The sequence below is a fragment of the Aplidium turbinatum genome, chromosome 5 (genome assembly GCF_918807975.1).
Source record: "Aplidium turbinatum chromosome 5, kaAplTurb1.1, whole genome shotgun sequence".
Taxonomy (NCBI): domain Eukaryota; kingdom Metazoa; phylum Chordata; class Ascidiacea; order Aplousobranchia; family Polyclinidae; genus Aplidium; species Aplidium turbinatum.
The window spans coordinates 8,359,943-8,372,378 of record NC_137476.1 but is presented as its reverse complement, the minus strand read 5'-3'; the positions used below and the strand labels follow the sequence as shown (position 1 = coordinate 8,372,378).

General features: G+C 35.8%; 1 protein-coding gene across 3 annotated transcripts in view; it reads left to right on the top strand.

The window, feature by feature from the left end:
• LOC145770402 (receptor-type tyrosine-protein phosphatase beta-like) overlaps nt 1–12,436 on the top strand; it is a 203,247-nt gene that overhangs the window by 178,121 nt on the left and 12,690 nt on the right. For 2 of the 3 annotated variants that reach the window (XM_082582038.1, XM_082582037.1), the window contains exons 2-10: nt 186–350; nt 2,347–2,479; nt 4,023–4,310; nt 6,106–6,378; nt 7,481–7,780; nt 9,162–9,268; nt 10,074–10,239; nt 10,557–10,684; nt 11,526–11,679. In XM_082582038.1, coding sequence (XP_082438164.1) covers nt 186–350; nt 2,347–2,479; nt 4,023–4,310; nt 6,106–6,378; nt 7,481–7,780; nt 9,162–9,268; nt 10,074–10,239; nt 10,557–10,684; nt 11,526–11,679 — 1,714 coding nt within the window. The remainder of the gene's footprint in view (nt 1–185; nt 351–2,346; nt 2,480–4,022; nt 4,311–6,105; nt 6,379–7,480; nt 7,781–9,161; nt 9,269–10,073; nt 10,240–10,556; nt 10,685–11,525; nt 11,680–12,436) is intronic. The other variant, XM_082582039.1, reaches the window with a different exon arrangement.

The following is a 12,436-nucleotide window of genomic DNA, read 5'->3' as shown; positions in this document are numbered from 1 at the left end:
ATTAGGCCTAACCTACAGCAAATTATGGTTTAATCTAAACATTTGAGAAACTGCCTTGCTCGCACAAAATGATCTCCTCAATCTTCATTATATCGATAAGTCACATTCAAGTAGCCTAAGTATTCAGAAAGTCATTGTCTGAGCATAACCTGCTCGAAAAAAATCTAACTTAGGAACATTTTTAGACAAAGCCGGAAAACGTTCGAATTGTAAAAATCCGATCAACAGCAATAAAGATAACTTGGGATGTTGAAGATGAGCGGAGGTACAGGATAAAAACTGTTGTTGGTCCAACAGCTGACGTCAATGCAACTGGAAACGTTGAAGTCGTCACCATTCCTCAATCTGACGTAAGTGATTTTTGCATAAAAAATAAGTACAATATTCAAAACCAGTATTTTGTAACAAAGTATAAATTGGTTTTCTTTTATTCGTATTTAAAAACATAAAAGTATTTCAAAAACTTTTCACATTGCATGAAAGGTGACCAATTAAGGGAATGTTTATTCATTTTATTATAACCCGATTAGAAGAATATTTTTTAGGCTGAGAAAGCTTCTATAATTCTGTAACTATCGTGTAGCTTTGAATCACTAACGTGAACCAGTAGCCAAACTTATTAGACCTAAGTGTGAAGTTCTTACTTGAGGAAGAGCATACTTAGTGAAATTCCATTATGACGAGTCACTTCACACGCAGAAAATTTAGCAATATTTTTTTTTATCTTAGACAATGTATATATTTCTTTTCGAGCCAAGTTTTTATCAAATGAATAATTTGTCTAAATTGAGAGATTGTGCTGGGCATACACGGTTGTATAACCTCTCTGGGAGGACTTCTGTAAACTACTGACTAGCCTATTTGTTGATTGTAAAATTGTTTCGTAAATAAACATCAAAATCTCATCGTAGATTACACAATAATCGATAGGCAACCACTCGGCACTCCCGCTTTTGTTTAAAAAAAAACAAAAAAGAAATTTTGATTGGCTTATACGGTAATTTTCGAAAAAAGTGAGAAATTTTAAAATTAGTCTGATATTTAGTTTTTTTGTTATTCTGGACCACTACTTCTCGTAGATTATTCCACTCGACTTTCAAAGTAGAATATTCATAATTCATTGTGTGCAAAAGACCCTACTTATCAATTTGTTATATTTTATGTAGTCTATCAATGGGTTTTCATTTTATTTGTTTTGCAAAACATTGTATTTGAAAATTTAGTGAAGATGAGATTATTCGATATGGCCTATACAGTTTAATATAGTGAATTATTAAATAAATTAATTACAGTAATCTCCCGCTTTAGTACGCATTCTAACTATCAAACAATCAGGAAACAAATTAATAAAAAAAATTTGTTGGTTTTGTAAAGCTTTATAGCCCAGTTTCATCCATATTGTAGGCTAAATATTTTCGAGATCATACTGAGCATTGAGCAATAGTAGCGTGCAAGCATTGAAAGCAGCCGGTCGTTCAGAATTTTCGTTCGCCACTTCAGCTCCTTGGAGAAGAACTCTTTATAATCCTTTCCTTGCTCTGAATTGGTTCAGCTACTGCCACAAAGTAATCCTCTGATATCTGCAACTATTCAGCGGTTGTCTTTGCTTTTAAAACTGCCATGAGTGTGGGACCGGAAGGCTTGCGAGGCTCACGGGTGCCACTCCCATCATCGTCAGCAAACAACCTAACTCACATTGTAATCTTGTTTTGTTTTTTTCACATGTGCTGATGATGCAAAATAAAAGAACTTCTTATTCTCATGCCATCAATCCAAAGATACACTTGCATTGTTGTGGTATGAAAACCGTTCACTGTCGTTGTTGTGTGAGCCTCTGGGGCCGAGGATCTATCCTTTCATCAATTCAGATTCACGATGTTCCCGAACTGCACTGGAAGGTTACTAGAGAGCAGCCTGTCTTTGGTTTCATCACACAAGACATGCAGATCTTTCACTCCGTTAGGTGGTTTAAAGATGGTACAACCGTTGATGATGTGGTCCGCGGTCTGTTCCTCAGCACCATGTTCACAAGAAGAGGAAGACTCTATTTCACACCGGCGCATGCCCGAGTGGAAAAACCCGGTCACACTTTAATTGTAATACACAGTAGCCTATTGTCACCATAGGCTACCTAGCCTACTTTGAGAGCAGACAAAACGAAAAAAGTACACACTACACAGTAGGCTACACACTTACCAGGTAAGCACGCACCAACTAGGTAAATGCGCACCTACCAGATAAGTACGCACAAACCCACAAGATTCAACTTACGTACTTAAGTGGGAGATTACTGTAGGCTACTCGATGTACAACAAATTATTAACCTTGGTACAAAATAACTTACAGCATTCTATTACAATGACCACTTCCGGTGATCCTTTGACGGCAAGATCCAGTTACAGTATTTCCTTGTTTGAATATTTCTTTAACGACACAAAAACAACCAGTCTTCCAGCCACAATCGAAAATGTGCAAACAGGTAAGAGAAATCTATTTAAATACAGTAACATGATTCTTTCACTGGTACAAGCTAAGCTGGACAGGACTACCTGATCCAGCCCCTGAGAAGTCAGTCTTGTCTGATCGACGAAACGTCGGAATAAAAGCAGATTATCATTTTATAGATTTTGTGATGGCTCAGCTTGATTTGCACCAGTAGAATGTATCATGTTATTTGGTTTTTAGTATTATAATCGGAATAGAGAAGTAATAGTTTAGGCTACTGTATTGTGACAGGTAAAAACATTACAAAAACTCTCGGAGGCTTCACTCAAGACGAGTTGTTTGTCACCGCCCTTCCCCAAATACAATCAAACCAATTTAAGCACGCAGAGAGCAGAAGACTATTAGCTGAGCTCTTTGCTATGGGTTGTCTTAAAGTTTTGATGGCTTGATTCTTTCGGTCTTGCCTGTAAGCTTTTATAAAATTAAAAATTACCATATTAAAACAAAGTTACAGAACGCGGAAATCTGTAATCTGGTGTCACTCCTTTGCACTTTCTTGTGCCGGTACGCTGTTGTTACCAACAGTTGTTAAATAACTATCATTGAGGTCTGCACTTAAAGTAGGCCTACGTTTTTATTTGAATCTTTAATAAGCGGCGATTTACTGTTAATAAAGTGCGTGATGTTGACCACCCACGCGTAGCATAATCGTATGGCAGGGTGATAGTGAGTTTACCTTTTGCGTAGGCTAAAAAATATTTTTACCCGAGGAGGTCTACGTTCTCATCTTGTCTACTGTCTTTATCAAGATTTCTCTTATCGTCCGTCAGGCTTACTACGACACATGTTGTCGTTGCGATGGTTAAAACTCTAAAATGAAAACCATATTGAATCATCCGACGCTTTAAGCTCCAGAAGAAAAGTCTTGAATGGAATTTTAAAATTGAAAAAAAAGTTTAGTCTCCCCCAAATTGCCTATGCCAGACTACCTAGGCTATCACGCAAGCCGCGTACTGGACCCAATAAAAGACACTTTTAATCTAGAAACGCAGTAGTTAATATGTACAGGCATCTGCATGCAGAGTTAATGTCACTTAAATTGTTAACTTAACAGCGTACAGTATGTGGGGGTGCTTAATACAAAAGCACGTTGCTTTGTTTTGACTCTTTCGAGATCAACAACTTTTGTTTCACTTTTGCTCCAAACGAAACCAAAACACGTAAAAATTTCCAAACGCTGAGTTTTTTCGATTTTAAACTTAACTTTGAGCACTCTTTACTTAAAGTATTGACTAATACTTTATTAATACATCAATGTGGATTTAATTTAAATAAATTTATTTATCTTTGTCGAAATAGGCTACAACAGTAGGCTAATGATGAAGTTACAAATAGTGCACGGAAACAAAACCAACAAAAGGAAAGGTGGCAAAACCGAAATAGTTTAAAACGTACAAACGATGCAGATTTAAAGGTCATGTAGATGAAAGTAAATTAAGCACGGCTACCAAGCTTAAACAAACATTCATCACGGAAAAGCCGTTATGAACTAATCATTACTTGTGATTTCTTTCTAGGTCCGCCTGCTCCCACTAATGTAACGATAACGAATAGGTCACCTACTGCACTGATGATCGAATGGAATGACCATGATGATGATATGAATGCATTGAATTATTACGTCATTCGTTATGAAGTATTCTATGTAGACCCCGACGACAATCTAAAGACCAAAAACGAAACAATGAAGAAGACTGAAATATCAAATCTTGTTAGCAATACCAACTACAACATCACAGTTAGATCTCTAACTAACCTGTCAACCACAATGAGTGATTTTACTGATTCCATTTTTGGCCAAACAAGTAGGTGAAATGTCACAAGATCGTTGTAGCACTAGTAGGCTCATTAGATGCTAGCGTCAAAAACATTGGAGGACACCTATGTTTTAATGATTTCTTTGGGCAAGAATAAACATCTTGTCTGATAAAAGAGGAAATGTCAACTCAACCATAAGAATGTCTGATAAAAGTAGCAACGGAAAATAAGCTTTTTGTAGGTCTACAGAATTAAAATTGTTAGCTATTTAAAGCTTATTTCAAAATCAGATTTAAAAAACCGATTCATATGATTATGCACAAACTGAATAAATTCAAAATGACGTAGTCTTTCTATCATAACCTACTCTTTAGCTCTCGAGCTTCCACAAAATGTAGGCTAGCACTTCTACACTGTCTTTTATTAACCTTTCTTGGGCAATTCTTTTGTCAGTTGTTGGGGCTTTTCTTACTTCTAGCATGATGCCATCTTTTTCGACAAGCGAATAATGGAGTGCATTTGTTGTGCAAACTTCAGGTCAGTGGCAGTGATCTAGAATAGGTGTCAGGGCAAATTAACTACCAAGCAGTCATGGACGACAAGGTCTACTATCTGGTCTGTGGCACCACACTCGCATCCCGGTGAGGGAGCCACGCCCCATCTGCACATGTCTGAACGAAAGCGACCGACGCAGGTTCGTAGGCGGTTAAGCCGGACCCACGCAAGTCTTGCGAGGGACATTCCCGGAGGGTGGGGATCGACGTCGGGTAGGAAATCACGGAGTCGGGAGGTGTTGTCTTGCCACTCCGTGTTTCATGTGTAGTTCGTCCAGTGTCACATGGAACGCTTGGACTGAAGGCCCTGGATGACGAGACTGTCGAGTGGCTGATGATTTCATGCCCAAACATATAGTCCGGAAAAAGACAGCTCATACGACGAAGAAGAACTACCAAGCAACCAATTTATTGTTGTTTTTTTAAAATCTGTATACAAATCTATTCCTTTGCTTAGTGCCATTTTAAGTATCACTTTTCAAAAGTTTTTTGGTTGACTTGAAGTGGTATAGAACCAATGCTTACCTATTCAGAGATCAACACTCCAACCAATACACCACCTAGTGGTTTTATCTATCGGATCCACTTTCCCGATAGCTCAATTGATTAAGCGCTGACTTGGCTATTGAAAAAAATGCGGACGAAGCAGCGATGGCTCTACTCTCAGAATATGCTTTTTAGCAACGCATTTAAAGGACAGTTCTCCATTTAGCGGCACATGGTGTGGATGAAATAATGCCCCACCAACAACACTTCAACAATTGGAAACTTCACTCTATCAAACTCGGAAACTGGGCCTGCGTTGGTGGTTCAAAACCTTTACAAGTATGCGAAACTGGCAAGATTAAGCTCTCAAAGAAGCTCTCAGTCTGAAGAAAAAAAAACCCACAATCAATCAATTCCACAACTCGATATCATTTTTCAACTTAAAGTCTTTTTGTGATTTTTTAAAGGTTCTTTGTAGGCCATAACAATACCGAAAAAAATGTTCTGGAAGTGTTAATCACAAAATAATGCTCAATGGGAATGCCATGCTTTTTCTGCTTTTCCTAAACTGTTTCAACTTTGATAAAAAAACAACAAAAGACTGGAAGTAGCCATATTTTGCAGCTCCTGAGGCGTTGCCACCGTTGGTTCACAACCTCCAATGGGTTGTTACCCAGCACTGACTTTATATTGTCAAAATATATTCATGCTATAATTCACAAAAGGTATCATACTTTATCATGTTTAGTCTTTTATTTGTTCTTATATTACATTAGATTCCATGTTTGTTTCTTTCTCACAGCTCCTCAAAGTGTAGTGCCTCCAACAAGCAATTTCGCAAATGAATCTTCTGTGTCGTTGCAATGGTCAACCATCGAGGAAGGAACACTCTTAAAGAATTACACTGTCAGATGGAGTCCACCTTCTTCTAATGGCACTGATAATAAATCTGGTCTCACTGAAATTTCAACAGTCATAGATGGCCTTGTTTCCAACACTGAATATAGTTTCACAATAACAACAGTAAATGTTGGTGGATCCAGTCAACCGTCTGATGTTGGTGCATTTGCTACAAGTAAGAATTTTGCTTGGTGTAATGATTTCATGATAGTGATAATATAGGTACACAGAAACGTGATAGTGCAACCAATCGATAAATAACACAAATGAAGTGCTTTTAGCTAATCGCTTAATGAAGCAATGAACCTCTTCACCCTCTGAATGACGCAGCAAAAGCTGAATCAAATAAATCCTAGAAATCCAATCTTTTGCTTAGTGCCATTTAAAGTACCACTTTTCAAAAGTTATCCGTTTGACCCTAGAAGGTATCGAACCCATGCTTACCTATTCAGAGATCAACACTCCAACCATTAAGCTACCAAGTGGTTTTATCCATCGGATCCACTTCCCCGATAGCTCAGCTGATTAAGCTTCTGACTTTACGATTGAAGAAACTGCGGAAGAAGCGGCGATGGCTCTACTTTCAGCATGTGCTCTTTAGCAACTCATTTTAAGGACAGTTCTCCATTTAGCGGCACATAGTAGATGAAATAATGCCCCACCAACAACACTTCAACGATTGGAAACTTCACTCTATCAATTTCGGAGACTGGGCCTGCGTTGGTGGTTTAATGTCTCTACAAGTACAAGATAAATATTTCCACAATTAATTAATTCCACAACTCGTTATCATTTTTCAACATGAAGTCTCTTTGTGATTTTATTCCATTTACCCAGCAATTGCCAAAGTTATCGCTACAAAATTTTGAATGTTCGTAATAAAACATATCACCATAAGTTTTATGTTTTTTGATATTCTATATATAACGTCACAGAGAAAAGTGGCGAAGGCCATAACAACATTAACAAAAAATGTTCTGGAAGTGTTAATCTCAAATAATGCTAAATGTGAACGACATGATGTTTCTGCTCTTCCTGAACTATTTCAAATTTGATAAAAAAAAAACTGCGAGTAGTCATATTTCGTGGTTGTCTAGATGAATTATTTCATCCACTAAAGGTGACGCTGAATAGAGATCAGTTCTGTCCTTGAAATGCGCAGCTCAATCAAGCACAATCCTCGAGAGCGAAGAGTCGTTTATAGCAGACGCGTGTGTTATATTTTAATGTAGTTACAAAATTCAATGTACATTTTTACAAATTGTGTTTCTTTTTAGAACCTGGCACGGTTGGAACCTTGAACATATCCTCCATCGTAACCCCTTCTGTTGAAATAATGGTATCTTGGACAAAGCCAAACGGTGGAGACGAGATTGATAACTATACAGTTGAAGCGAGACAATCATCTAATAGTACATGGCTTCCATTCTCAGAAGTTTCTCATATTCCCAGAAATTCATCATTTTCTTATGGTGTAGTTCTCTTGGGTTTAATGGCAGGGGAAAGTTATGGGATCAGTGTGATAAGCAGAAATTCAGCTGGATCTGGATCAAGACGTTCTGATACACATCGCATAAGTATTAAAGCCTATATGTTACACTATAGCCACAATACTGTACCATTTTCATGTAATTGTAATTATAATTGTTGTTAAGACTTTTTGTTGTGTAATCGTAATTCAAGAAAAGGTCTAAACAACATATATAGTACATTTGATAGGTAGCATGCATGGTGTCAGTGCTTCTATTAAGCCGATAGTTGAGGTTGTAAAGAAACTTCTTAATTGCAACCTAATCTTTATCAAATACAATTCTTTTTGTCTTTGATAAAATCAAACTCTCAAATATCATCGATGAACATAAATATTAATACAATTAATTTTTATAATTGAAACGTGCAATTAATTACATTTGGAAATATTATTGTAGTTATAATCGTAATTTGAAAATTTCGAAACAATGTAATTGTAATGTAATTGAACTAAAAACTATATAATTCATCCAACTCTGTACTGTACATGGAAAATGAGTTTTTTATTTATTGGAGTAGCCTACTGTTGTTTTAACCAAATTTTCAGGTTGCGTAACCTTCTACTGTATGATTACATAGTTAGTTTCGGGAAAGAGTTTGCTTTCTTGTACCAAAGATAGGCAAGACGCAACAATACAACAGGGTTGAGCATTATAACAACATATTTAACACATTTATAAATAGTTTTGACATTCGAACGTTTTCGGCTTAACTCAAACTCTCATCAAGAAGCCAAAAATATTTATAAAAATGCAATAAATTTCTACTTCTTGAAGGTAACTAGCTAACTGACTATATAAGCATCAAGAAATACGCAGCGCAATAGTTAGTTAGCTAGTTACCTTCAAGAAGTTGAAACTTATTGCATTTTTATAAATATTTTCAGATTCCTGATGAGGGCTTAAGTTAAGCCGAAAACGTTCGACTGTTAAAACTATTTGTATAACTTATATGTAAAATGTATTGTTATAATGCTCAACCCTGTTGTATTGTTGTGTTTTGCATGTCTTCTATAATTGTCATTACCCTGTTACCATTAGGCTACTATGAAATATTAAGCGGTTGCCATGTTTTACTCTGAGAAAAGAGATTTACAATATTTTTTAACTTGTCGTTTTCGTTTTCTCATTTTGTTAAAAGACGGATAGGTAGTCCTTGATGTGAAAACTTGAAATGTAGTTTGATTTTAAAACTGCAAAATTTAATCTCGAACAGCAAAAGTTGACAGTCGCTTTCGAATAGATTACCGAATAGAGTATCTGCTGTAGACGTTTTTTATGGGTGTAAAGTATAAGAATTGTTGTGTCTATCAGTATAGGCCATGTTTGTAATTCACATTTTATAATACGATCAAGGTTTAAAGACAAATTTATTTATTTTTAATAAAGTCATAAAAAATTGAAAAAAATTGTTTTTGTATTTTTCAAGGACCGGATTCAGTCAAAAACCTAATTACAATTGAAGACTTTTTAACTGGTTCTGCTCAGTTTAATCTTACATGGACTTCACCCACTGGTGTTGGAGATAATATCCTAGTAAGTAGCATTAGCATTATTATTGTTATCACTATTATATCCTTAGTTGCTTTTTTTAACAATTGGCCTACAAATTCCTATTCATATTTCCTTAAAAGTACGATATAGAAACTCTTTGCCTATGCTTCACTGATGATTACAAAAACCTTGATAAACTTGTTTAGTGTTGTAAGGTGTAGCGTTGACAGGGTGTCCAGGAGGTGCTTTTTGGGGTCCGTAACTTTTTAGGGGTCCGAGAATCCCGGGGAACTTGAAGAAGCCACCGCTTAGTCTTTGGATATAATGCGTTTTTGTAAGAGATGTTTTGAATTGGGCCCCGAGGATCTTTTTAATACTGGGTCCAAATTATCTTCCCAACAGCTCTGGTTGTAAGATAGTTACGGCAATGGCTTCGTCATTAAAGGCCTTTTATCTAAAAATTCCAATATTACGTATGGATAATAATAGTTAGCACTTCAATTTGATCGTATCAAACTAAGATAGCATAATTGTATACTTAAAATTTTTCAAATCATGTAAACATTTAGATCTAGACTTTAAACTATTGTAATTATATAAACTATGAATATTATGTAAATACAGTACCTGATACTATAATATTGTATAATATAGACTAAAATATATATTATATAAATATCATATAAACTATTCTAGTTTATCGAGATTTTATTTTCAAACCGCTGAGCCTAGAATGTGGATAAACATGGTCTGTACAGTGCAGCTACTAACGTTTGCTGGAAAGATGACACCGATTGATAGACTGAATAATTCTAATCTAATAAAAAGAACACTTTGTTATTTCTAGGTTGAGTACAATGCGCTTCATGATGGCGATTCAAATGCCCTTTACATCGATTTCCAAACCGAAAGCGCATCTTTCCAACCCTCCCCTGGTGACAACTACACAATAAAAATAACAGTCCAGAGCGGAAGTCTTAAAAGCGTAGTTGTATCAGAAACCATCAGTTCAAGTACAGTTAGGCCTACAATTGCATGTCACCATCACTATTGTCTATGAAACAAATATACATCTGGCAATAACTAATCAAAACTAGACTTTCAGTGTTTTAACTAAAAGAACTTAAAATTGGAATTTCGTTTCGTATCTAAGTGAGCTATAGAGCTATAGAGTGAGCTATAGAGCTCTATCACAGAATTCATTGTTAATTTATTGCCTTTAGTCAATGCTGCAACCTTTGTGCAAAGCCTACAATGCTTTTTAGCTTAAATAAAAAACATCTCAAGTTTAATGGCCTGATATTAAAGTGGCCTACGCTTTGTATTTTAGCTCCATTCGCCCCAGTTTATCAAGCCACTTCCACAAGTGATCAGATAGCATTGGCCTGGGACCCCTTGGAGGGCTATTATGAATCTATCGTCATTGAGTTTGTAAACCTGCAAGGTGATTTTCAAATGGTAAGTCGCTTTTGAAGATTGGCGCCTAATACATTAAGACAACAGAATATAAAACAGAATAGAAATAATATTCAAACAGACAGCGAATTTTTTTTTATCTTTATCAAAATTTTTCGCAATTTTGCAGCAATATCCAATGTCAATGTTGATTTTTTGCAGTTGAAATGCTTTTTTTTAAGAAAACCAAGGTTCATTGGTGCTTCAAGCCTACATGTCTTTTCTCAGTATGTGTTTGACTTCCAATATTATTAGGCAATAAACAATATCTCCCTTACACTCTCTTTCTCTCTCTTTCCCTCTCGTTTACTCTCTTTCCCTCTCTTTCTCTTACTTACTCTCACTTACTCTCCCTTACTCTCTTTCTCTCGCTTACTCTCTTTCTCTTTCTCTCTATTTCTCTCTTTGTATGAAAACATAGGAATGTATGCATGCATGAACCTTTGTGATACCGTAAGTAGAATGGTGCATTTATCAATGCAACTTAAATTTGTTGTTTTGGCACATATCATAAGCACTTGACTGTATCTTTATAACTCATTAGATGACGTACTTGAAAGTGTTCTTGAAAGATGAAAAAAAAAGTTCTTTGTTTTCGTGTTTAAGTAGATGACTCGTTAGAGCAGTTGTTAATTTCGTTGTAACGTTAAGAGTCTGAAGTTGTAACAGAGTCTGAGTAACGCCAAGCGTCTGTAATTGTAGTGGAGTCTGAATATCATCGACAATCTGTAATTGTAGTAGAGTTTGAGTATTAGTAACGTCAAAATATCTGTAGTTACTGGTTTATCAGTCTACTAGGAAATGCTTTAAGCTTTATGAAACAAAATTGTCACATTTCTTCCAGGTGGAATTGTTTGAAATGGAAGTTAATCATACGTTCACTGGATTGCTACCATTCACATCCTACACAGTTCAAGTGTATTCTACAATCACAGACGTGGATGGCAATTTTAAACGAAGCCTTAGCAGCAACACTACTATCGCCACCCTACCTGGAGGTAACACTTTGCAACAACACAAATTTTGTTTCTAAGTGAAGCTGTTGCTACTGTAAAACTATGTAAATAACAATTAATAGCTCAACTGTTTTACAGATTTTTTTTGTACAGCAAATTTGACAATATGCTAAAAAACATACTCATAATCTCCGCCTTCTTAGCTCAGTGAGCGCATGGCTTTGTACACGAAAAAATGTTAAGATCACGCGACGCTGGTTCGGCTCTCAGAGTGCGCGCTTGGAGAACGCATTTCAGAACTGCTCTTCATTCAACGGCACCTAATGGATGGAATAATTCACAGACAATAGCAAAGCTGAAGCTTGTCGGTCAATTTTGATATCTGGCTTGCGTCAGTGGTTCAAAGGAAGGATGTAAAACTGTTAGGAATAGAGATGTGAGCCGTTTTTTTGTGTTTTTTTTTTTTTTTAAAAAGAACATGTTTTTTTGAAAAAATAATGAAAATAAAAAGAAAACCATCGTTTTTTTTACACTAACAATCTGTCACAATTTTAAATTTTGGAACAAAATTGGTACTTCCCTGAAATATTTTTTCTAAAATAATTGTTCTGAGATAATCAAGACATCGATAAGTTATCAATGTACAACTGTGTCCCTAAAATCTTCTTTTGACTTCACCAATGATCCAAAAGGATGCGTAATATGATAAAATAATAAAAAAAAGCATAAAGTAACAGAATAAAATTGGTAACCGCAAGTTTATTACGTTTAAATTGAAAGAACTTGAATTTGTTAATTT